This window comes from Telopea speciosissima, chromosome 3 (genome assembly GCF_018873765.1).
Source record: "Telopea speciosissima isolate NSW1024214 ecotype Mountain lineage chromosome 3, Tspe_v1, whole genome shotgun sequence".
Lineage (NCBI taxonomy): Eukaryota > Viridiplantae > Streptophyta > Magnoliopsida > Proteales > Proteaceae > Telopea > Telopea speciosissima.
In genome coordinates this window covers 2,554,028-2,578,215 of record NC_057918.1, presented here as the reverse complement: position 1 = coordinate 2,578,215, position 24,188 = coordinate 2,554,028, and the positions used below count along the sequence as shown (strand labels likewise).

Genomic DNA, 24,188 nt, shown 5'->3' with positions numbered 1-24,188 from the left:
GCTTATCCCTCTCATTTGATGGGTTCTAATCTTATTTATGTAGACTAATTAACTAACAATAAGGAAATCCCTTTTCTTCTTTTTCATTTTAAGGAAGTGGGTTTTTGTTGGGAAGAGGGGAGAATGAGATACTGTAAGGTGCAAAGTGCCCCTTATGATAGAAAGCATATTCTAACATAATTACCATTATATACAATTGTAAAGGTGCTTAACTGACAATTTATTCATTTTTAAGTTACCTAACAATCTGTCTGAGTATGGGAAGAGAATTAAATAAAGGACAACTATTATGATAATCATATTTACAAATTGTTGTGAATTTTATACTACCACTTAGAATCTATAAATTGTTATTATATATCATTATATTAATATGTTCTAACATTTTTTGGAACAACTGGTGTTTGGCTATTAATTTCAATCGTTGGGTCGAGTGGTCATGGTCTGTATTAGCCACATGTCATATTTTAGAATATATTTCAGTCAATTATCTTTACGTGTACAGACAGCCTTGATAGACTTGAAACTTGACATGTGAATAGAAGACCTAATGATCAACTAAACGATAAAATTTAACCAGCACATGATCTTTCATGTTACAGTTGTTGGTATTTATAGGGTACATAAATACGAAAAATTTCTACCATAGACATAGACATGTAGGACCGAGCTCCCATATCAGAATTTAATTATTGAAGCGAAAGGTTGGAGAGATGCTCTTTCAATCATTCGGATCACATGTATACTTAGTGTTTGGTTTGATGGAGAATATTGTGGTCGGGGATTAGATTAGCTAGCTAAGAAATACCTTCCTTGGTTGACAACATATGACTATGTAAGGGAGATGTGATTACATTATGAGAAGGCCATGGAACCTTTCTACTCACTTGAAAGTATTTTGGAAGTAAAAAGAAGTGATGGGGCATGGAGCCGGCCACTAGACCCCGTAGGTCCCTCACCATTTTGTTTCACCAATACTTTCAAGTGATTGGGAGGGTAACCAAACCCACTAGAGATGAGAAGAGGTGGGTTTTTTGGTTGTATTTGTAGGCCTTGCTTTTTTTATTTTTTTCTTCTTTTCCTCTCCTCGAGTTTCATAACCCTAATTGATTACAAGTCATATTCTCGGCAAAATCGCCCTCAAAATAAAAATTAATATTTGAACAAAAAATAAAAAAAATAAAGGAATGGTTGAGGACATTGGGAGTCATGTGGTGCATCATTATTTAAGTCAACATATGACACGTGGAAGGTAATGGTAGGGCTGTCAAAGTAGGACCAAAGAAGAGTAGGGCTTAGATTGTATGATGATTATATTAGTGGTGGATTAAACTGTTGATATTATTGCAATGCTTATGATTAGATTCATTGTTTGCTGAATTAATTTTACTTAAAAACATCACATAAACAATGCATAACCAAACAGTACCTATTGCAGTATTGCACTATTGCGTGTGTTGGGTTCACTTTTGACCTTTCACCTTTAACTTTTAACCTCTAACCTTTCGCCCATGCTCCCTTAACCTTTTCTAGGGTAGGTTAGCATCTGATCATAACATATTTTAGTTTTAATATTGTCCTTTTACTTTTACCTTCCTTATTTAAATAGACTACTGTAACTACCTTAAAAATGATTGTTTTGATTTAAAAAGGAAAGTTATTGCCGTGGATTGCGATGGGCTCCAGCCCACTTACGCCCGAGGCCTACCACCTTAGGTGATCACACGTAGAGTCCTACATTAATTGAATAAAATGGGCCCATTCTGTTCCCTCAAATTTGCATGGGAGGGTTCTATGAGCAAGTGGTATAGAGGAGCCCAACAATGTGGTGCAGCAGAATGGTTTCATAAATAAGTGGGCAGGGAGGTCATTTCATGTAAAGAGAGAGAGAGAGAGAGAGTACCTTCTCTAGTGTGGATCTGACTCTCCTTTAGCCGTGGCGGGAGTTGGAGGTTCCAACCCAGCAAAAACAGGGGGTATGATGATTTCACAAGGGCGCCTACTTGGGTCCCACCTGTGAAATGACCAAAACCCCCTTGTTTTGCTAGGCTGGACCCTCCAGCTCCCGCCACTCCTGGAGGAGAGCCAAAAGTGTAGCCTCCCCTGATGGCTCAAAGAAACTTTTCCAAATTTATATTTGTTTATGGAAAAAAAACCTAGCGTAGCGCCCAGACACAAAGGAAGGCACAATGACGGCCCCCATGCTCATGAATGCAAAAATATCGCTCATGTTGATGCTCTCGCACACGCTGTGATTGGCCCCGTGCTAGCTTAAGGGCCATGCTGCCAAGCAAAGAACCCTCATCCTTTATTTATTTAGCCAAAAGTTTTCCACAACGCTAGTTTACTATTGCCCTTTCACATTTCTTACCTTTACCACATGGATCCTGCGTAGATGATACCGTTCTCCACACCGCTATTGGAGTATCGTAGGAGATTTCCCCCACACTGGCATTGTGGGGATCCCTCTCCCATTTATTTAGCCTTTTTGGGCAAACTATTGTTCCATGGTTATTTGAGATCAGATTTTATATTTCTATGCTGATATTTATATACTTAAGATTTGCTGCATAGCTTGGACATGATACAAATATGTTCCTAGGTTTTTCTAATTAACATAACAAAGCTATCGATATTAATAGAATAGAGTAGTCATTTTTCCCAGAGAATAAAAAATTAAAGAAACGAGGGTTGCCATTTCAATAGTCAATACTTCAAAAGAAAGGGTTATCTAAGCAACCAAGATAGGGGAGTGCAACAAAATGATATCACACATAGGAAGGCAACGAGCTCATTTCATATGAGGATGAAAGAGATAGGCACAAAGATACTAACATACCCAGCCCAGGTGGCTCCGAGAACCCTTTCCCGTACTAACACACCTTACTATCTACAGATTCTTACCGGAGCGGTTTTTAGTTTAACAGCTGCTTCTTCTTCTACTTCATTTTGGTTGGGGGGGGGGGGGGGGGAGGGGGGATTTCGCTACACTGAGATTGGGTAATCTATATGCTCAAGTTGGGCTAAATATGGGCATGCGCAAGCCCAAAAAACAAGCTTTTTGCATAGCCCAGCTGATATGGTATGAGTTTAATGCTTGTTGCCTCATTGTGGCTCTAATTTCACATCTTCTAGTGACACACTCATGAGAGGAAACTAATGATGCAGCACTGCAGTGTGATTTTCTTGCCAATAATGGAGTTGATCTCTCAGGGAATCATGTTTTTTCTGTGTTTATTTGGGCTTCAACATTCTAACTACGTTGGGATGATGTGGTAGGGTACCCTGTTCTGTATAGAGCCTTATATGAAGATGCCTAGTTTAGTTCTGTTTAAACTTGTTGCATAACTTAGCCAATGAATATATTGCTTGTTTAGATCTTTAAACATTTATCTTATAATTTAGCTTTTTTGTAAATGAATTTTTCCTTCATTGAAAAAAAAAGTATGATATGGGATGACCAATGCTTTTTGGTACAAAGTCTTCTAATTGTTGGACAATGCTACGTTGGGCTTTATTTCAAAGTTTGATTGTCATGGGTTTAAGATTATAACAAAGGGTGCAACTAGCGCCGAACTAATCAGGCTTATATCGCTTCTAAATCGGAAAATTATCTCCTCCAGGTCCTTGTCTGGCCTAGTTCGCCAGTGCCTCTAATAAGGGGGGTTGGACCTCATCGGGGCAGAGTGTTCGAGCAGGGGTAGGATGGTCATTGTGCACCCCCTTGTTAGAGGCCTTGGGAAACTGGGTCGGGCTGGGTACTGGAGGGCAGGGTTAGAGTGGTCATTGCGTACCCCCTTGTTAGAGGCACTGGGGAACTGGGTCAGGTAGGGATTTGAAGGGGATAAAGATCCTTCTAAACTCACCAAAGTCTTTGGACTTTGGATGCATGCTTGATTTCTTTTTCCGTCTGTTAGTTACGACAAGCTTCATCAAAGTCGATTATGTGTATTTTCAATTGACACCCATATCGGTAAAAAGGTTATAAGTGTTATGTTCCCTCTTTGAGGTAATTTGAGTGACGTTGAGTGCTTGGTTTGACACTCAATGATATGTATTATCATCCTCTCAAGTGCGGTGCACTGTCCAGTGAACTTTTAAAGTGCTTCGGACGGTGATGCACTGGACACTGCACCGCACTTGAGAAGACAAATTTCCCACAGAATCTGCATTCTTGGCCCAAATTATATATTTTTTTTGGTTTTGGGTGGGCTTAGGCAAATTCCTGGGCCTGAATTCTCTCTCACATTCTCCAGTATAAAGGAAGCACATGCCATGTGTCCTACAATTGACAAAAACATGGTTTTCGTCATTATCTTCTTTTGTTTTCTTCTTTTTAAGATACAACAGATGGAAGTTTTCCCGTCATACAGGTTAGGACTTAGGACACGTGGCAACATTAGAGTACATGATAAAAGTAATATCTTCAGATTCCAGTGCATCTTGACCACATAACTTTTTTTTAACCACGTTTTCAATGAGGTTATTATGACTTGGGAGAAAAGGATTTGAGACCACATGTACATATATTTGATATATGTGGTGCCGGTTTGAGCCGGTTGAGACCTTACATTTAGTATCATATCCGTGGAACCACACCACTCATGTAGTTTATTGTTTCTATACCACCCATTAAGTTTTGAGGCTCCTATACAAGGAAAACTGAATAATGTGTCTTTAGAAGTTGAAACCAAATAAATAAATTTAAAAGGTAAAATTTCACGGACATCCTGTAAGTGAATCGTATATCACAGACATTTCAAAAAATTCTAAAATATCACAGACACCTTTTATTTTTTGATTGTATATCTACTTAGTCCACTTTGTTAGGTCTTAGCAGTTAAGTCATTGTTAACTCTTTTATAATGACAAAATTATCCTTCCAATAGGGTGAACTCTTCGTAATACCCTTGAGAGTAAAATCCCAATACAAACACCATTGGAGACCTACAACTCAGAAGGAGGAGACCTGCAACTCATCTATGCTTCTAGAATTGATCCTTTGTCTAGCCAAATACGAGTATTATTCTTTCAGATTATCTTTTTTGTCTTGTTTTGCGGCTTTTCATTGATTCCTTCAAACTCTATATTGTCAATAGAGATTGGATTTTGTGTTTATCAGTTTGAGCTCTTCAACTCCTTTTACTTTTCGACCAAGAAAACTCTCAGTGTTCTCTATCCTTTTCCTCGTGTTTCGGTTCAACCTTAGGGATAAGGGTATGTTTCACTATTGTTATTTCATCAGCTTCGATATAGGAACTAGAAGCAGTTTTTAATTCCAGGTACTGATAGGGTGGAACCCTAAACCAAAACCAGCAAAAGCAGGGCTGAATTCAAAGAAAACAGAGCAAAACGGGAGAAGAAATCAGAGATGATGGAGGGGAAAGAGGGTTAGGACCGTTGGATGTTTGAGCTCAACATAGTCAATGAGCTTAGACCATTAAATGTCTGAACTGTCAGGTGTTGATATCTCCACCTAACATTATTGCACTATCAAACTTTAGAAAATTGAAGAGGATAATTTCCCAGCACACAACTGTGTGCTCAGGTATGTGGGCAAAATGCCAATATTTCTCAACAGGTTGGACGTTTTAATAAGACAAAAAAACACCTTTCTTTGTAGTAGAGGATTCGAATAGTTTTCTTTTGAAAAAGAATCCTTTCTTTGTAGACGAGGATTCGAATATTTTTCTTTTGAAAAAAAATATTATTTACAGCGGAGAGCGGACGCGGAATGGCCAAATAGTCAACGTGCGGACAAACTGTTGAACGTTCAAACCATAAATGGGGATTTTAGTTTTTATCAGATGCGCAATTGCCAATTGGGCTAACGTTATAATGAGGGAACGGTCACCAATAGCCCACTGGACATATAAACGATCTTGATTTTGCCACGTTTAAGAGGCTCATCCCCCGTTGATCTATCCGTTAACCCTAACTTCAACGGAAATCCCCTCTCTCTCTCTCTCTCTCTCTCGTTTCTCTGAGACTCTCTCTGTTTCTCTCTCTTCCCCTGCAAGTCTGCGAGTCCAATCCATCGAAGAGGAAGGGATCGGAAAATATAAAAGAGAGTAAAATGGGGAAGCTACTCTGCGATACGACGGCGATTGCCGAGACTTTCCAACCTTCACCACCGCTCCTACCTTGGAAAGATCCGACTTCAACAGCATCTTTTGACAGCTCCAAAGATTCCGATCTCTCGGAGACAAACACTTGGGACACCGTCAGCGGTTTAGAAGATCAGCAAAAGCGCTACTTGCAAAGGCTTCATGCCAAGGGAGTTCTTTGGAAACAACCAGAGACAGATTCTTCCCCTGAAAGATCAATCATTTTCCGCCTATCGCATGGAGGAGACGTTGAAGCCGACGGAAACTGCCTTTTTACGGCGTCCCAGAAGGCTATGGGATCCGCCGTCGATGCTAGAGATCTCAGGCGTCGGACTGTCTCGAGGTTTCTTCAAGATCTCGGATCTGACGGCGGTTTGGAAAGAGATTCCATCGATGCCGCCATTAAGCATCTTTATTCTCCCGATTTGAAAGCTGGTTGGGGGATACATGTTGTTCAGGAGGTCAAATTGTTGGCCAAGAAGGAAGATCGTGTGGGTCTCGACGTAGCGATCAACGAGCTGGTCGATCTTGGGATGCAGAGGTAATTTTTATTTTATTTTTTTGCGGTTTCTATGTTTTGATGCTTCTGATTTCATGAGGTTTTCTTTGAGTCTTAGATTCTTTAAAGTTTAAACGCATCTGATGGAGCCTCTCAGATGTATGAGTGCCCCCCCTTCTTTCTTTTTTTTTGGGGGGGGGGGGGGTTTCACCTTTATTTAGGTTACTGTAAACGACTCCTCTCTTTTTTACTAATTATTTTGGTTGCATTTTGCTGGAATGCGAAATGCATTGAACTCCTGTTTTAGCTTAAAGCGCATCAGTTTCTACACGTCCCTTGCAATATTTAAGGATGATGGTTTTGTTTGTTTTTGGTTTCTGATATTTCTTTCTTCCGCTTTCATATTCTATTTTTGTAGATAGATTTGCTGTTCAGGACTTCAAGTCGATATGGGTAAACTTATCTAGGCATTTTTGTTTAGTTATTTGGTTGCTTGTTTGCATATTTATGATTGAAGGGAAGTGGCTGCGGAGTCCATATATAAAGAGAGATGCATTGCAGTGGATGATGCCCTGAGTTGGGCCAAATACATGTCCATCTCTGGTAGTCCTCATGATGAATTTGATATCGTCACTTTGCAATATACTGAGGAGGGGTTGTTAACTGTAGATGAGAATAGAGAAGGACGTGCAGCTGCTTTTGGAGATGACATTGCGATAGAGAGTTTGGCAACTGAATTCAAGAGGGAGGTTTATGTGGTGAGAAGATGCTTCAATCCTTCAAACTCTTCTTCGTCTCTGTTATATTAATATCCATCCCAAATGATTAAACTTGAATTTCTCTTCCATCTGGGCATATCTGTACTTGTTCTAAGAAACTTGTTCCAATTTGTCCTTCATGTTTGCACAATGCGGCTATTCAATTCATATGGACCATATTAAATTCAATAATGGATTGTTTCAATGCTAAGCGGTCTAACAAGAGGTGTCACTTTCAAATTCCGGGTTGGATCACTTAGTATCCATATAACAACCTTGCATAGGGATGTTTTTTCCTTTGGGAACCAATAAAATGGTTTGAAAATGATCATGTGATTGGCACCTTAAATGAATCTGGAATGCTACTAGAAAAATGTCTTCATATGTATTACTGTAATATCTCCTAATGAGTGATAATATCGTCCTGGAATAGATATTGACATGTTGGGATGACTGACTTCTATATGAATGTAATGAGTGTTGTTTAATTATTAGCTCCATAGAATCATAGTGAAAGCCTTTGCATATGTCCATATGCTAATGAAGTATTAATTTGCAGGAGGGGATGAGTATCAGTGAGTGGATTCCTGGAGTACATTATTTGTTTGCCTTTATAGTAAAGTGTAGATGTGTAGATTGCCTTAATCCAGTCGTTTCCTTACTGGCATTGCACCATTAAACTCACCCCTCTCCCCCCCCCCCCCCAACCCCTTCTCCCCTTTTCTAACGAACTAGTCATGTCGGTTAGCCAGCCTGCAGGACCTGCTCATTGCTATTTTACTTACTAAATTGTATGCTGCTAAAATTAGTGTCTTCCTTTAATTGGGATATTACTTAAGGATTTTTCCTTACAATTATGACTTTGAGGTCTATATGATGAATTTGATAAAAAAAAAATGATGTTCATGATTCTTTTTTTCTTTTTTATGTAACTATGGATGTACAGTCGATCAATTTGATAGAGTTACCTTGAGCTTCCACTCAGTCAATATTATTGTGTTTGTATGTTCTCTGAGCATTCTCAAGTTGAACTTTGGTGATATTTGGATGGCAAAGACATACATATACTAAACATTCTTAAAACATCCCCCTCCCCACAAATTTTTTCAACAGGTTCAAGCTCATGGATCAGATGGAATGGTTGATGGAGAAAATTGTGTTTTCTTTCTTCCACATTGTCCGAGGGGTCAAATCTGTGAACCTCCATTTTTTCTTTTCATGAAGGGGACAGGTAAATGGTTATTTATCATCGTGCAGATGCATGCAGTTTATTTTTCTATGGTTAGTGTTTCAACCCATTGTATTTAGAATGGATTAGGCATCTACTGTTCAGTGGTCCAATTGACTGTTCCAGCAACAGTCCATGTATGTATGCATAAAATTAACATGGCGTTTACTAATGCGAAGTTTGGACTCATAGTGGTACTGCTGGGTGTTTTTGCTTTCCGAAGGCGCACTGTCCTGGGTTCAAACTACCAAAGTTGCATTCCTGTGATTAATTTAATTGTCTTGTATGTATACTGTTTTCATGCATAAGTATCAAAAGGGAAAATGATGGCCACGCTGCCGGTATCATGTGCCTTCTCACACTCTCTCCTATGTGGGTCCCCTCTGTATACGAACCATGCAGTGCCCCATCCCATGCTCCCCTTGGCTTGGCGAGGAAGATTCTATTCCATGTGGACAGCATGCAGATCCATTGTCCATTATCGAAATTCAGCAAAATAAAACAAAAGAAATTGTCTTGGCCAAATTTTAAGTGTACCGTTTTTACATAAGCCAGTCAGGTTGAATGAATAGACTGTTTCCCCATAAAAGGTTAATAGTCTTACCATCTGGTCCTAAGGTTCTTAAAAACTCTGGTTTCAACTATGGTACCTTTATGATCATTGTTTGAGTGGAAAAATCACAACCAATTGTTATTTCATGAAATAAATGGTTGCAAGTTGTGATCCAGAGTTCAGTCTGAATTGACAAAGAAGCAGCATAAAAGGGTATATTTATATCTGCTACTGCTTGGAAAATTATTGCTGTTGACTGTTACTTGGGCTAGTTTCATTTTATTTTCTGACTGTATCTACTTGTGTAAATAACATTGGTATTTCTCAAGTTGTTTCTTAAATCTCTCTGCCTTACAGGTTGGTGTGGCGCCGGAGCTGATCACTATGAGCCCTTGATAGCCCATCCAGCACTATGTGTTTCACAGGAGAAGGCTGCTGTTGTACTTTGAGGAGCATGCCATCTTCAAGTTTTGTTGATTAGGTTATATAGAACTAGGATTTTCTTCTCCTTTTTGTTTCTAATGCTCTATCTTCACCTTTCCCCCAAACCCAGTGGGAATATTTTGCCTGCAAATGAGTCTTCATCTGTTCATCATTCTTTCCTCAGATGCAAGGGAGTTTCCACTGCACTCCTTTCCATTCTGAACTATATTTAGTTTTGTGCATCATTGACTGTAACTGCAGGTCTATTTGCCTGCGCTTGAGACCCCATGTGTTAGTACATTTGTAGTAGTTTTTCCGGCCTTATGTTGTTGTCGACTTTCTTGAAGGTTTTAGAGCATTCTGGATTGGCCCTGTTGTTGTTGTCTGGGAATGTATTTCACTTGATTTTAATTCTGTTGAATGAGAAGTGTATTTTTCTATATGCTAATTATAACTTGGCTTTATCCCCCACCCTGTTGTTGTTGTCAGGGAATGTATTTCACTTGATTTTAATTCTATTGAATGAGAAGTGTATTTTTCTATATGTTAATTATAACTTGGTTTTATCCCCCACCCTAGTCTTCCTACACTCACTGGCTTTAAGAATGAGCATTGAATATCTGGAGCTAAGAAATGGCAGAACGGTTCTGAAAGAATGTATTGTGAGGACTCACAAATTCTGCAGGAAATTATGAAAAGAAAGGAAATTGGAAAGAGAGAATTTATTTATATGGGAGGTGAACGACTGGACTTAATGTACCTTAATGCTCTTGCTTCAACTCTATATTCCTTGTCTTCTAGCATACAGAGAAGGTGAATGCTTTCCAAATCTCTTCTGCATGTACTCTGCGATTAGTGTCAGAATCTCCATCTACACTTGCTTCCTTCTTGTAAAGGATTTGAGTAAATGTGATTTGCCGAAATTCACTTTGGTACTCCAGAGTCGTCATACTTCTTGAGATTATGATCGTCCGAGACATTCAATGACAGGCTCTGCAAAAATGGGAGCAGACAACGGCTGTTAGTGTTCGTAACATCCTTCAAGATGAGTCACTGATCAAAACCTGGTCTCATCACATTCCTTTTTTTTTGGCTCCTGGGTTATCTGTATGAAAATATGGAGATAACAGTGATCCGACATATTTTCTGAAAGAATGCCGGTCTAGATGACAAGCAGCAACACCAGCTACTTGAGGTGATGGATGTAGAATGTTGTTACTGAATTTTCTTTCTTTCTTTCTTTTTTGGGTTAATGATCCGTTATTGAAATGTTACTATAAGACAAATTTTTAGAAATTAATTCTTATATTTACTTTATTTTTCCATTTAATATCTCCTCCTATCAGGGTTTGAGGAATCGGTTGATTTGGATTGGAGTCCCTATACTGATTCCTACTACAGCCGATCTAGAATGGCACAGAACCCAATTTTATGGTAACTTATGCCGATTCTATGGTTTGTTTTTAAATTGATTCAATCCGATTCTAGCTGATCTAGAATGGAATTGAATCGGAATCGGCGGCTACAAATTCTGGTCTCGATCCAAACTCTTAAACCTTTGGCTCTAATGGCCAACAACCCTCTTGCGCACTTTGGGAGCTAGTAGAGCCGCACCAACATTCTTCCTCTCTTCTTGTTTCAACAAACCCCTGTTGTAACTTGTGAGACTGAGACAAGAACCCCCTTATCATTCGCTTACATAACAAAATTACCTCCTAGGTGAGTTTCTTTATTTTTAAATGTCCAAAATAAGGAGGCAAAGCTGTTTATGGTTTAATGAAGAAGGCTAATATTAGTTTGAACTTCTGAAGGAGAGGGAAATCGATTTGTAAGAGGGTATGTATAACTTATAAAAACTTAGCAAGGGACCTCAAATTCAGGTATTGTCAAAGAAAGGAGGTACTCTTAACTCAGCCCAGCCCAAGATCATGCTGGGAGATCTCAGCTCAGGCCTAACCCTATTGTGTGTGGAATTGAGAAGTAGAACTTATCTAGTACGCTTAATCATCATTAGAGAAGCAACCACGAATTGTAGGAGATGTTGAAACTCAAACACAATCATGAACAGTACTTGATGGGGCTGAGTCGTGCTATCGGTCACTTTCATTAAAGATCGTAGTCACCCTCTATGGTGTAATATGGGAACTTGCGAATCGATCTCCAAGATGAAACAGCCCCTAGGGCCTTCAAGGAGCTGATGAGGTAGATGATGATCAAGTAGTACCCCAGAGATATCAATTTTAACATGATCTAGTCATTCTCTTAACTCCTTAGACCGTAATGCATTTTGATCTTTATGCCTAATGATTTCTTCCACTCTTTTATCAGCTTCAAAGTGATAGAAGGCTCCAAATTCTTGGACCAAGCAGTCCTTTCGCTGAATTTTCACCTAAAGAGATATTCAAATAAGAGTGGAGAGACAAGAGTTTGAAGTAGTAGAGACTGTAGAGTTGTTAATGGACATAGTTCAGGTTGGTCCAGTTTCTAGTTACAACCCTTGTCAGCTGGAGTTAGGCCCAACGCTAGAGGTCTAGTGGGTGAAATAGTCCCACATCGCTGAGGTACAATGCTTTCTCTTACTATATTTTATAAAAATGATTCATTAAATATGTCTCTGCGGAGATATTTGATAAAATTGGAATGATACAGATAAGATTAGCATGGCCCTGCACAATGATGACACGCACAAACCAACACATGGTCCAAGTTTTAATCCTATTTCCTGGCTCGCACAAGTTGAGAAGTGGTCCAAATTTGTTGCCTATTTCTTAGCTCTTTTTTAATCTCTGTATTCCTACTAGTGTCTGTGGTTGCTCTTTTCCCTTGCTTTACCACCAGGACCTCGCCAACTAATAATCAAGTAGGGTACAAAGGATCTATCGCAATTCACAACGAAGACTAACCTTTGATGCTCATTTAAGGTGATGCAGCCTAAACCCTTTGCCTAGAGTGTCAATCGATTTGGTCGGAGTTTGGACAAGTTTGCAATTTGCAACAAAGGCTAACCTTTAATCGTTGTATGACACCATTTTATTGCATTTCATTGGTGTGCTTCTCTATGCCGAATCATCTCAATTCATTTATAAAAAAAAAAAAAAACAATTTTAGAATCTAAATTGTGAAAATATTATTATATTAGATGAGGCTAAACTTTTGTGGACTGGCAGAATTTAAATAAAAAATGCTACCATGTTCAAAAGAGACTAAACTTTTGTGAACGGGCAGAGTTTAAATCAATTAAAATCAAGTTGATCAAATGGAAAAATAAAGATAATTGAAAGTAAAGGAGAAAATGCTGACAGATGGGATAGTGTATGATTGAAACGGAAAATTTTTTGCTAGAATGTTCCTGTTACAAGGCTGGCAGCCAAGGAAATGCAATAACTCACTCCCCATCTGGGTTCATAAATACCCTCCTAGGTTTTAGTATTTTCTAAAATACCCTTTAAGATCCCATTTCCTTGGCTGCCAGCCATGTAGCAGGAACATTCTTGCTACTAGCGTAGCAGCAAAATTTCGTCCGATTGAAACAGTGTCATTTGGGGTGGGGTGGGGTGGGGGGCCAACAGTTGAAATGATCGAAATTTTGACCAAAATATTCCTGATTCCTTAATTCGCTTGTTATTTAATCACGATCTTGTAAAAATCATCAAAATTTCCAAAATTTTTAAATCCCAAGCATCCCACTTATGCAGAGATTTGGAGGAAAGATAGCTTTGGAAGCTTAACCCGGTTATATCGTTAGCCAAACTTCTTAACCCATTGAAGTGCAGGGAGTGTTCACGTACATTAACATACGTTAACGACTCACAGCCATGCAGATGGAATCCATTATGTGGCAATGTTTCATCTGAACGGTTGAGAGTTGTTCACGTACATAAACATTCATCCCCTCTATGGATTGAGCCAAGAAGACCAAAGAATCCGCAATTTTCGACATCCTCATTCAGCCAAGGTTCCCAACCTAAGATCAGGCTGGAAGCTCAGCCCAGGCCTTATTCCATTGAGTTTAACCCATCTAAATTCAGCCTAAATCTTGATTTGACCCTAATTGGCCTGGACTGGACCGACCCTGGCTGCACTTGGTGTTTTGTTTTTTTGGGGGCAAAATGTATGATATAATTATATATTTTGGGAAGAAAAACGTCAACTGGTCTTGTAGCTCCTGTTTCAACTACATTGGGGAACATACAAAGTTACCATTCCACCCGCATTGAAATAAAAACTCCCATCCATGTTGATGTCCATGCACAAGCTCTCATTGGCCCCAGGTTGGTGCAGGGACTGTCCAGATAGCCAGCGATATCTTGCCCATATATTTTATATGAAGATGAAAAGTTCTCTTTGGGAGAGTGTACCGCCCACACCCAGACAGCTGGCCATGCCCGAAGTCATTACCTTAACTGTTAGGAGGGGGATGCTAAAGGCAGGGCTAGTGACTAGAGTGAAGTCATATTGGAAGGTGCGGCTGGATCACCTCCTTTTCAGGGGGAGCTAATGCTTATTGGGTATTTCAGTTTGACACTGCTTTACACCCAAAAAGAAGTGAGCTATGTCTGAGCTAAGCTTGGAGATGGAAGTCTTCGACTGCTCTACCCCCTATGATAGGCGGAAATCCCACCCCCATGATGCTTCGGTGGACGCTCTCGTTGGCCCCACACACATGAGCCACTCTCCCCTATTTTATATATTTATATAACAGGGTTGGGTTGGGTCGCACTGGGTTTAAACGGAAGCCTCAGCTCAGGATGTCCCAATCCAAGTAAGCCCTGGCCCAACCTAGGCCATGTCAATCTTAGGGTGGGCTTGGACGGGGTTGGACAGTTGGGCTCGCCAGGGACGTGTATTGCACGTGCATTACCCTAGCAAATAAGGATTGTCTAGGTAATTCTTCTTTGTGGAGGGTGAGTATTCATTCGCTACATTTGATTCTAATCTAACGTTTAGGAGGAAAATAAATTAATGGTGATTGTTTAACTCGTATGTAATTAATGTACTAAAAGCCGGATTAGGGGGGGGTGGGGGGGAGTGATGAGGAAGATTACAAATAGAGAGAGAGAGAGGCGGAGAGGTCAATGCGCTTTGCTTTAATGGCTTCTACCCAACAAACTGCGCTTCGCTCTCTTCTAGCTCTATGCGTCTCTGGATGGAGCACGACTGCACGAGGAAGAGGAAGAGGAAGAGGAAGGGGGGGGGGGGAACACCTGTCACCGACTTTCTACATGAAAAAACGTGACACGTGGCTTGTGTTTGGGGAAAAGCACAAAAATAAATAAATAAATAAATTAAAAGGGGTTGCACATTTCAGTCGCTAATAGATCCTGAGATCAAACCTCCAACTCTCCAAGTCTTTGTCGGTGGTAAACTTTGATCGACACGTTAAAGGCAGAATCGGATACTTACTTAAAATTTCTCGACACGTGTCCAACCGATGCTCCAAAACTCCCAATATATAAAGTTATAAACCTATCTAATCTATCTATCAATCTTAATTCCTCCTATTCTTCCATCTGCGATCTTCGCCATCTCGCTCTATTATCTTTCTCCTTCGCTAATATTTTTTTAGTTGCTTCTTTCCCTCTTCCTATTTTTCATCAATCACCGTCTGTCTTCGTTGCACACTCTCAGTTTTAGGGTTTTCCCAATAGAAAAACACTACTACGTACTATTTCTACTACTTTTAATTAACAGAGTGAGTAAGAAGAATAGATCAAAAGAAATGGGCCGTTTCTGGACTTCGGTGACCTATCTTCATTCCCTCGCTGGGTAATTCATATATACTTCTTTAATTTTATACTTTCTGTTTTTTTGGTGGGATTAATTATTATTATTATTATTATTATTAAATATATAATTTAAGGGATTTGTTGAAATTTATTAACAGACCGGCGGTGATGCTGGTGTACCCACTGTATGCGTCGGTAATGGCGATGGAGAGCACATCTAAGGTGGATGACGAGCAGTGGTTAGCGTATTGGATCTTATACTCATTCCTCACTCTCCTTGAGATGCTTCTCCAACCTCTTCTCCAATGGTAATTTTATCTATCTCTTCAATATTCCTTTTTTTTTTTTTTTTTTTTTTTTTCTTTTTGTAGCTTAATTATTAATCTCGATCAGACTGTAAATTACTGTTATTCATGAATGTCGATCTAACATGAAATTTATTTATTTATTTTTTTGATTTAAAAAATAAAAAAAAGGATACCGATTTGGTACGATATAAAATTGGTGTTCGTAGCGTGGCTGGTTCTTCCTCAGTTCAGAGGTGCAGCTTTCATTTACGATAGATTCGTGAGGGAAAAGCTTCGGAGGGTCGGTGTCGCTACAAAACCTCGTTCAGCCTCAGCAGCAGCTACTGCATCGTCTCCATCCAAGGGCAAAGACAAGAACAAGTTTGTCGACTTCATCTCCCCCAAGAAAGTATGTATCATTTCGTTCTATATATAATCTTAATTTCTGCAACTTCCACCACAGTTTATAATAATTACTTCACTGATTTCGATCTTAATGTGATTGTTGTTTGATTCATATTTATGTATATGCGCATGCAGGGAGGGCAGGAGGCTTATTGAACAGAAACACTTCAAAATTACTGATCCACTCATCAATACTCAGTTTCTCACTTTGTTTTTCAGCTTTTTGGATTTCTACTCTGTTCTCTCTCTCTCTGTATAAAGTTGGTCATGTAATTTGAAACAGAGCATCTTCTTTTCAAACTTAATAATAATTCCTATCTTTAACAAAAAATAGACATTTTTTTTTTCTTTCAATTTGTGGGTTGGTAAGCAAAGAATCAAATGGAATGCCAGCGAGGATTATTGTTAGTTATATATGGGCCAGCCAAGGAATAGTTAAAGCTCTTTTGGATAAAGGACCCGACCCGCGTCTGGACACCCATTTAATTACGGGCTCACTTCCTCACAATCCAGTCCACGAAAGAAAATGGACAGGCATAAGGCATTGCTACTTGTACAATCTAGGCCAGGATCCAGTATACATAATTATATATGGGCCAGCCTACTTACATACATAATCTAAGCCAAAACCAAATTTAGTTCGTTATCCGTATATATATATGTATATATTTAGGGGTTGATGAGGAGGAGCCTTTTTAACCATTAAAGACACGAGAATGTCATTTAGATTGGGAATTTCAAATGGGTTATTGGCTAGGGTAGATGGATTAGGTGGTTGATATAATTTTCTAGTATAATGGAAAAAGATTTTGAGTTGAGTTCAAAACCTGTGTTGAGACTTGAGAGTTATACTTTGTGTTGGAAATTTTCAAATATTGGTGTTGACCCCATATTGGTTGTAAAGAAGTAAATCATTTGGCACATATATTTGTGATCTATTATCACATGTTATGATTAGAAAGGATTGTACGGTATACTTGAGAGCGAGGACGGTGATCGTTCAAATGTGTGCACGTGTACGTGCGCGTGTGCGTGGCGCTTTGATGGTGCATTTTGCACTTCGTATGATCCATGAATCAGTACAATGGTTAGGTTTTAACCATTAGATTGTGTCTGATCAAAGGGGTGATCAGGATCCGACGGTTGGATTGGTGATTGATCAAAGGAAGTGCAACCTTTGGATCAACGTTGAGCCCAGTGGTTGTGACTCATCCGTACAACCATTGAGCTCAATGGTTGTAGTTCATATAAACAGGTTTGTTCAAGCCCATATATAACCCATGAGTTCAGTCATTCAAGGATAACAATTTTCTTTGATAGTTTCACGTGATTACGGTGTCTACAACCAGTAATCAGTCCAGCCTGTTTTATCTTGAGAGACAGGTTTTATTGCAACTCTTTGTAGTAATAGGGTGTAAATACTATTTTAAGGACAGAACGATCTCATTCTACTCATGGACTCTCTCTCTGTTCTTCTATTTTTATCTCCTACTCATGACCTCTCTCTGTTCTTCTTTTTTATCTCAATTTTCTGAACACTTTGGTCTTCTCTCAACTTTACCAAAATATTTGTTATGTTAATAGTTAACTTTCAATTTTCAATCCAGAAATTAGTTGACATTTCAACTTTGGGACTTTGGTATTTTTTTTCTACTATTTAGGGATAAAATGGTTAGTTATATAGGAAGGTGAAACATAAAACTTCGACACCTGCCTAATTCGAGGGCGGCCTGAAATCTTGATCATATATACCCTCTAATAAGACGGTTAAATTTAGCAATCTATTGTACTTATTTCCCAAAAGTTGGATTTTCTCACTTAATTTTAAAACTTTATTTTACTTTGTGGAAAATTATATTCGAAGCAGAAAGTTGATCACAAGGCTTTGCGTTGAGTGTGTTGATTAGGGGTGCAAAGACGAGATGTGTACCAGTCAACTTAGCTGTTAGGATGTTTCATTGGGAGATCTTCTCACTGGAGAGAATTCGAATCCTACACAAAGTCAGTTTTTAACAATCAAATATTATAAAATTGAGCATTTTGGGGTTAAAATATCATTTGTCTTTACCCATCATCGTCATTAAACTCTTGGTTTATAAAGTTTTTTCCATTCCGAACTCATATGTGTGTCTTCTTCACTAATGGTTCATATTCACTAATTATTGTATACCTCGATCTATCTATCCTGCAAAACCTACTTGTACTTTACATTCTCTCTCTCTCTCCCCCCAAATAGGATGTGGAAGCTGCTTCAAAAGGAAATAATTTTGAAGGATATCTTTACTAAAAGCAAATGGAAAGCAAAATGGAAACTTGTTTAATATTTAGAGGTTACACACATGTAGTCAAGTGATCGACTTTGAGGTAGAAAGAAGGTATTATTCCTTTTGGGATCCGATCAAGTTTCTCTACACCTATGGTGGAGAGGGAATCTTCACATTTAAGGACATTTTAGTCATTTGGATTATTGTGGATTGGGAAGGGCATTTTAGTTTGGAATCTTCACATTTAAATACATTTTAATCATTTGGATTATTGTGGGCCGGGAAGGGTATTTTTGACCATGTACAATAAAGGATGAGAATTTAATGATGATATAGGAGTTCAATCACATCACCAGTGAAAGAAGTGATTTCTTTCCTCTAGGGGTGAAGGAAAACTTTATCCTCTCTGTTTACACACATCCGGTTCTAATTTTTGTTTGGGAGAATGTTCTATGTGCCGCAGCGCAGGTTGTGCCCAGGCACATGGGCAGCCTGTGAAGGGGGGGCAGGATGGTTATTGTACCCATCTCTATGTGCCTGGGCGCAGCCTGCGTTGCGGCACAGAGAACAGCGCCCCTTTTTGTTTTAACCCCTGTGGATCGGTGATACGGTTAATGGTCAACTAAACCGGAAGAAGACGGGCCTGGGCTTTGCTGGGCTGGGTTTAAAACATTAGGTGGGACTTCAAAACTGAAGGGCAGAAATTGAAAATTTCTAATTAGGGATCCATATCAAGCATACATGTAAATACCTACAATACCACCCAAATTATATACTTTTGAGCCGTGATTGGCTCACCATGACTCCCCCAGTCTGTATTGGTCGGATCGAAATTGGTCGGTTCCTCTCGTACTAAACCTTTTATGGGTTTTGGGTTGGGGTTTTATGAAGCTGATAGAGATTAATTAACCAAACAGACAAAAAAAAAGGTACAAAATTGGATCGAAACAATAAAAACTGAGACCGGACCAATAGTAGCCCGATAAGAATCTGAAAAAACCCCTAGATTTCCCACTAAATTTCCATACATATAGCTGAAACCGACCAGATCAAACCCAATAGAGCCCAATTACAAACGATTACAAAAAAACCAATTAAAAAATTGAATCAAACCAGAGGTAAATCGAAAATTTCCTTACTAGTTTGGTTTTGGATTGACCCAATAACAGACTGAAATCGAACTGAATCGACAGATTGACACCCTTACCCATGCCTAGTCCTGGTTTTCGTTTAACCTCAGTGGGCCAATGATAAAGTGAAAGGTCAACAAAGCAGGAAGCGGACCAGATCCGGGCCTCGGACCAGATCCAGGCCTCGCTGGGCCGGGTTTTGAAATATTAGGTGGAACTTGAAAACTCAAGGACATAAATTGAAATTTTCTAATTAGGGGTCCATATATATAAAACCATCCAAATTGCATACTTTTAAGCGCCTTGATTGGCTCATCATGACACACTCATGACCTAGCTAAGGGTGTCAAAGTTCAGCCCAAACCGGTTGGATCAACTAAAACTCACCAGTTCATCTTGTACCTTTATCAGTTTGATTTCGAATTGGGGATTTTTTTTCTACGGATAAAATTTTTAATATGATTAGTTATATTGGAAGGTGAAACATAAAACTTTTTTTTCAGTAGAGAAACATAAAATTTGACACCTGCCTAATTCGAAGGCGGCTTGAAACCTTGACCAGATATTATACCCTCTAATAGGACTTTTGTTTTTTGGGTGGGGGCGGGGGGTTGGTGTTCTTTAGCAATCCATTTGTCTTCAACTATTTCCCAAAAGTTGAATTTTCTAATTTAATTTTAAAACTTCATTTTTATTTTGTGAACAATTATATTCCAAGCAGAAAGTTGATGACAAGGCTTTGCTTTGAGGCTTATTTTTTCCTAACTTACCACGTGACACATATTAGGACCGTATATGTAAGAAAGACTAACAGGCCATCTTAGAAATCATACATTCCTGGTAAAGAAAAGCAAGAGCGAGGAAGCACATTTCTCTTTTTACTATTTTTGATACGCATGCAATTAGGGTACATTTGGATAGGGATCCTTTCCAATAAGGGCGTCATCCAACGGGCTGGGCTAGCTGAGTGTATTGATTAGGGGTGCGCTGATGAAATGTGTACCAGTCAACCCAGCTGTTGGATATCTCTTTGGAGAGGATTCGGATCTTACACAAAATCAGTTTTTAACAATCAAATATTAAAAAATTAAGTATTTTGGGATTAAAATATCATTTATCTTTACCATCCTCGTCATTAGACTCTTTGTTTATAAAGTTTTTTCCCTTCCGAACTCATATGTGTGTCTTCTTCACTAATGGTTCATATTCACTAATTATTGTATACCTCGATCTATCCTGCAAAAGGAAATAATTGAAGGATATCTTTACTAAAAGCAATTGGAAAGCCAAATGGAAACTTGTTTAATATTTAGAGGTTAGAGACATGTAGTCAAGTGATCGACTTAGAGATAGAAAGAAGGTATTAGTCCTTTTTGGGATTCGATCAAGTTTCTCTACACCTATGGTGGAGAGGGAATCTTCACATTTAAGGATATTTTAGTCATTTGGATTATTGTGGATCAGGAAGCGCATTTTTGATCATGTATAATAAGGGAAGAGAATTTAATGATGATACAGGAGTTCAATCGCATCACCAGTGAAAGAAGTGATTTCTTTCCTCTAGGGATGAAGGAAAACGAATAATTATCACCTCCAATTCATGGGCACTTCCAATTCTTCCAATTCCTCTAACATGGGGGAATAGACCCCACCTTGGGCAGTATTTTCAGTTAAAGAGTAGGATGATCATTTCCACCTCATGTGAGGAATTGGAGGAATTAAAAGGAGCAGCTAATTAGAGGGGATAACAATTCAAAAGTTTACACACATCCTGTTCTAGTTTTTGTTTTAACCCCTGTGGATCGGTGATATGGTTAATGGTCAACAAAACCGGAAGAGGATAGGCCTCGGCTTTGCTGGGCTGGGGTTTAAAACATTAGGTGGGACTTCAAAACTGAAGGGCAGAAATTGAAAATTTCTAATTAGGGATCCATATCAAGAATATATAAAAATACCTACAATACCACCCAAATTATATACTTTTGAGCCGTGATTGGCTCACCATGACTCCCCCAGTCTGTGTTGGTCAGATCGAAATTGGTCGGTTCCTCTCGTACTAAATCTTTTAGCGGTTTATTTCAGATCCTTTATTACTGAGCTGCCTAGCAAGATTGTGCTGCCCAGACACAGTGTTGCATGCAATGATCACTTTACCCCCACTTGGGCAAGGCGTTTGGGTAGGAGTAAGGCGAACATTGCATGCAACACCATTTGAGATTATTTAACCAAACAGACAAAAAAATAAGGAAAAAAATTGGATTGAAACAATAAAAACTGAGATCGGACGAATAGTAGCCCGATAAGAAACCGAAAAAATCCCCCTAGATTTTCCACTAATTTCCATACGTATAGCTGAAACCGACCAGACCAAACCCAATAGAGCCCAATTACAAACGATTACAACAAATACCAATTTAAAAATTGAATCACAACAGAGGTAAATCGAAAATTTCCTTACTAGTTTGGTTTTGGATTGAGCCAATAACAGACTGAAATCGAGCTGAATCGACGGACTCACACCCTTACCCATGCCTAGTTCTGATTTTTGTTTAACCTCAGCGGGCCAATGATAGAGTGAAAGGTCAACAAAACAGGAAGTGGACCAGATCCGGGCCTCGCTGGGACCGGTTTTGAAATATTAGGTGGAACTTGAAAACTGAAGGACATAAATTGAAATTTCTAATTAGGGGTCCATATATATAAAACCACCCAAATTGCATACTTTTAAGCGCCTTGATTGGCTCATCATGACACACCCATGACCTAGCTAAGGGTGTCTAAGTTCAGCCCAAACCGGCTGGATTGACTAAAACTGACCAGTTCATCTTGTACCTCAATCGGTTTGATTTTGGGTTAGGGTTTTATGGTACTGGTAGAAGTTGGAATTAAACCGGGCCGACTAAAAATAAAATTGGACCAAACCCGATAAAACACCGAGACTGGATTAATAATTAACTTGATAGAAAACCAAAACAAACCCAGGACTTTTTCATTATGTATACATGAAAATCTGAAACCAACCGGATTGAACCCGATATTAGCCCGATTACAAATGATAATAAAAACTGGTAGAAAACTGAATCAAACTCGAAAATTTCCTTAGCAATTCGGTTTTGGATTGACCTAATAAGAGATTGAAACTGGACCAAATCAACGATTGTCCAGTTTCTCTCATAGGGAGGCGAAAATGATGACTTAACCTCATTCGAGTAGTGTGTTCGGGCAGCGGGTTAGGTCGTCATTTTCGGCTCCCTATGAGAGGATCCAGACAACTGTACTGGGCAGGGAATCAGAGACGATAATGATCCCCGATTTACACCCTTACTTCCAGGGATCTTTATCATCTCCATTTATCTACCCCTTCATTTTCTCCATTACATCTAATAGGGGAGTGGAAATGACTACCCTACCCCTTGCCCGAACACACTGCCCGAGTGGGGTCCACTCTCCCCTATTAGATGTAATGAAGAAAATGAAGGGGCAGATAAATGGAGACGATAATTTTCCTACTTCCAGCCCTTCGCTGTACATTTCTAAATGATATTTGGCGCCTTCATTCACCACTTAATAAAGCTATTTGATAGATCAGTTGTTAGTTGCAGTGAGTGATGAATGGTGTAGAGAGAAGCAAGTCCAAATCCATCAACTAAGAATAGTGGAAAGCAATACCAGTGATCGATACCTCTCATGGCTTTTGAAAAAGTCACCCCTAACTCCCCCATGCATTAAAGAAGAAAAAGATGTGGCATGTGATGAATGCCACAAACAAACAAACCCTCTCTTCCTCTTCCTGTTCCTCTTCCTCCCACTATATAAAGCCCTCTTTCGCACTTCTCTATGTTCTGTCAGATGGGAATCCTCTCTGAGCTAGCTTCCCTAACTCCCATCTCTTCCATTCCATTCTTCCCCAAATTTGCTTCTATAGGTTTTTTTTTTTTTTTTTTTTCTCTCAAAGGATCCCTTATCATAGCTATACACAGCTAGTTAGCTAGAAACCCAGTAATTATTATTAAACCCTTATTCCCTTTTAAAACCAACCCTCTTCACGTACCAATGGATCCCATCAAGAGAGAAAAAGCCATGAACAAGAAGAAGTACAAGAAAAACCAGTTTCTAAGTACCCTCATCCTCTACTCTCTCACTGCTCTCACTTATACCCTTTTTTGTTCAAGCCCTCTTTGGTTTCCCCCTCTATTCTCTTCCATGAAATCCTTTTATTTCTTTGTCTCTCTCCCAAAAATGAGGTCTTTCCTCTTCACCCCAAAATGTCTGTTTGTTGTCTGCAACATCATCATCATCTTCCTTGTTGGAGAATCTAAACTGGTGGGCTCTTCCTCCCCATCACCAGCTGCCGACGACATCTACGATGAGTATATGAAAAGAAGCCAAAGCCTCCGGAGGTTTTCTTCCCATGAAGAGAAAATAGAAGCAAGGAACGACTTGGAGTTGCCTTTGATTGAAGAGACCATAAAGAGGGTTCATGAAGATGAACAAGAAGAAAGAGGCCAAAACGAAGGAGAAAAGGAGAATTCAGAAGGAGATAATAACAGTTTGAATGGAGAAGAGGAGCCTGGTTTGCCACCTGATGAGTTGAAACAAAGAGTCGAAGATTTCATTGCAAGGGTCAACAGACAAAGGAGGCTCGAAGCTGAACAATTAATATAAATTATTAAAACAGACTCGTAGAAATAAATCAGTTATATATAGTTGATTAGTTCTAGTTTCCATGAAAACTGAAGAACAAAAATTTTTTGGTATGTTCTTGTAAGGCATTTGCAGAAGTTTCGAGTTACTGTCATGAATTAATC

General features: G+C 39.1%; 3 protein-coding genes and 1 non-coding gene across 4 annotated transcripts; all 4 read left to right on the top strand.

The window, feature by feature from the left end:
* Positions 1-3,537: 3,537 nt before the first annotated feature.
* Positions 3,538-16,228, top strand: LOC122656442 (HVA22-like protein e). The gene is made up of 6 exons (XM_043850961.1): positions 3,538-3,559; positions 5,388-5,390; positions 15,278-15,334; positions 15,453-15,602; positions 15,771-15,990; positions 16,122-16,228. Exons 3-6 carry the CDS (start codon positions 15,288-15,290, stop codon positions 16,140-16,142), a joined length of 438 nt encoding a protein of 145 aa, XP_043706896.1. The 5' UTR covers positions 3,538-3,559; positions 5,388-5,390; positions 15,278-15,287; the 3' UTR covers positions 16,143-16,228.
* Positions 5,910-10,114, top strand: LOC122656441. The gene is made up of 4 exons (XM_043850960.1): positions 5,910-6,648; positions 7,124-7,364; positions 8,478-8,595; positions 9,503-10,114. Exons 1-4 carry the CDS (start codon positions 6,077-6,079, stop codon positions 9,592-9,594), a joined length of 1,023 nt encoding a protein of 340 aa, XP_043706895.1. The 5' UTR covers positions 5,910-6,076; the 3' UTR covers positions 9,595-10,114.
* On the top strand, positions 12,179-12,280 carry LOC122657174. The gene has a single exon (XR_006332246.1). It is a non-coding gene; the product is annotated as a U6 spliceosomal RNA (small nuclear RNA).
* A 7,391-nt stretch (positions 16,229-23,619) lies between the features above and the next one.
* Positions 23,620-24,045, top strand: LOC122653917. Its single transcript, XM_043847877.1, has one exon. The coding sequence runs from the start codon at positions 23,620-23,622 to the stop codon at positions 24,043-24,045; it is 426 nt and encodes a 141-aa protein (XP_043703812.1).
* The last annotated feature ends 143 nt before the right edge of the window (positions 24,046-24,188 follow it).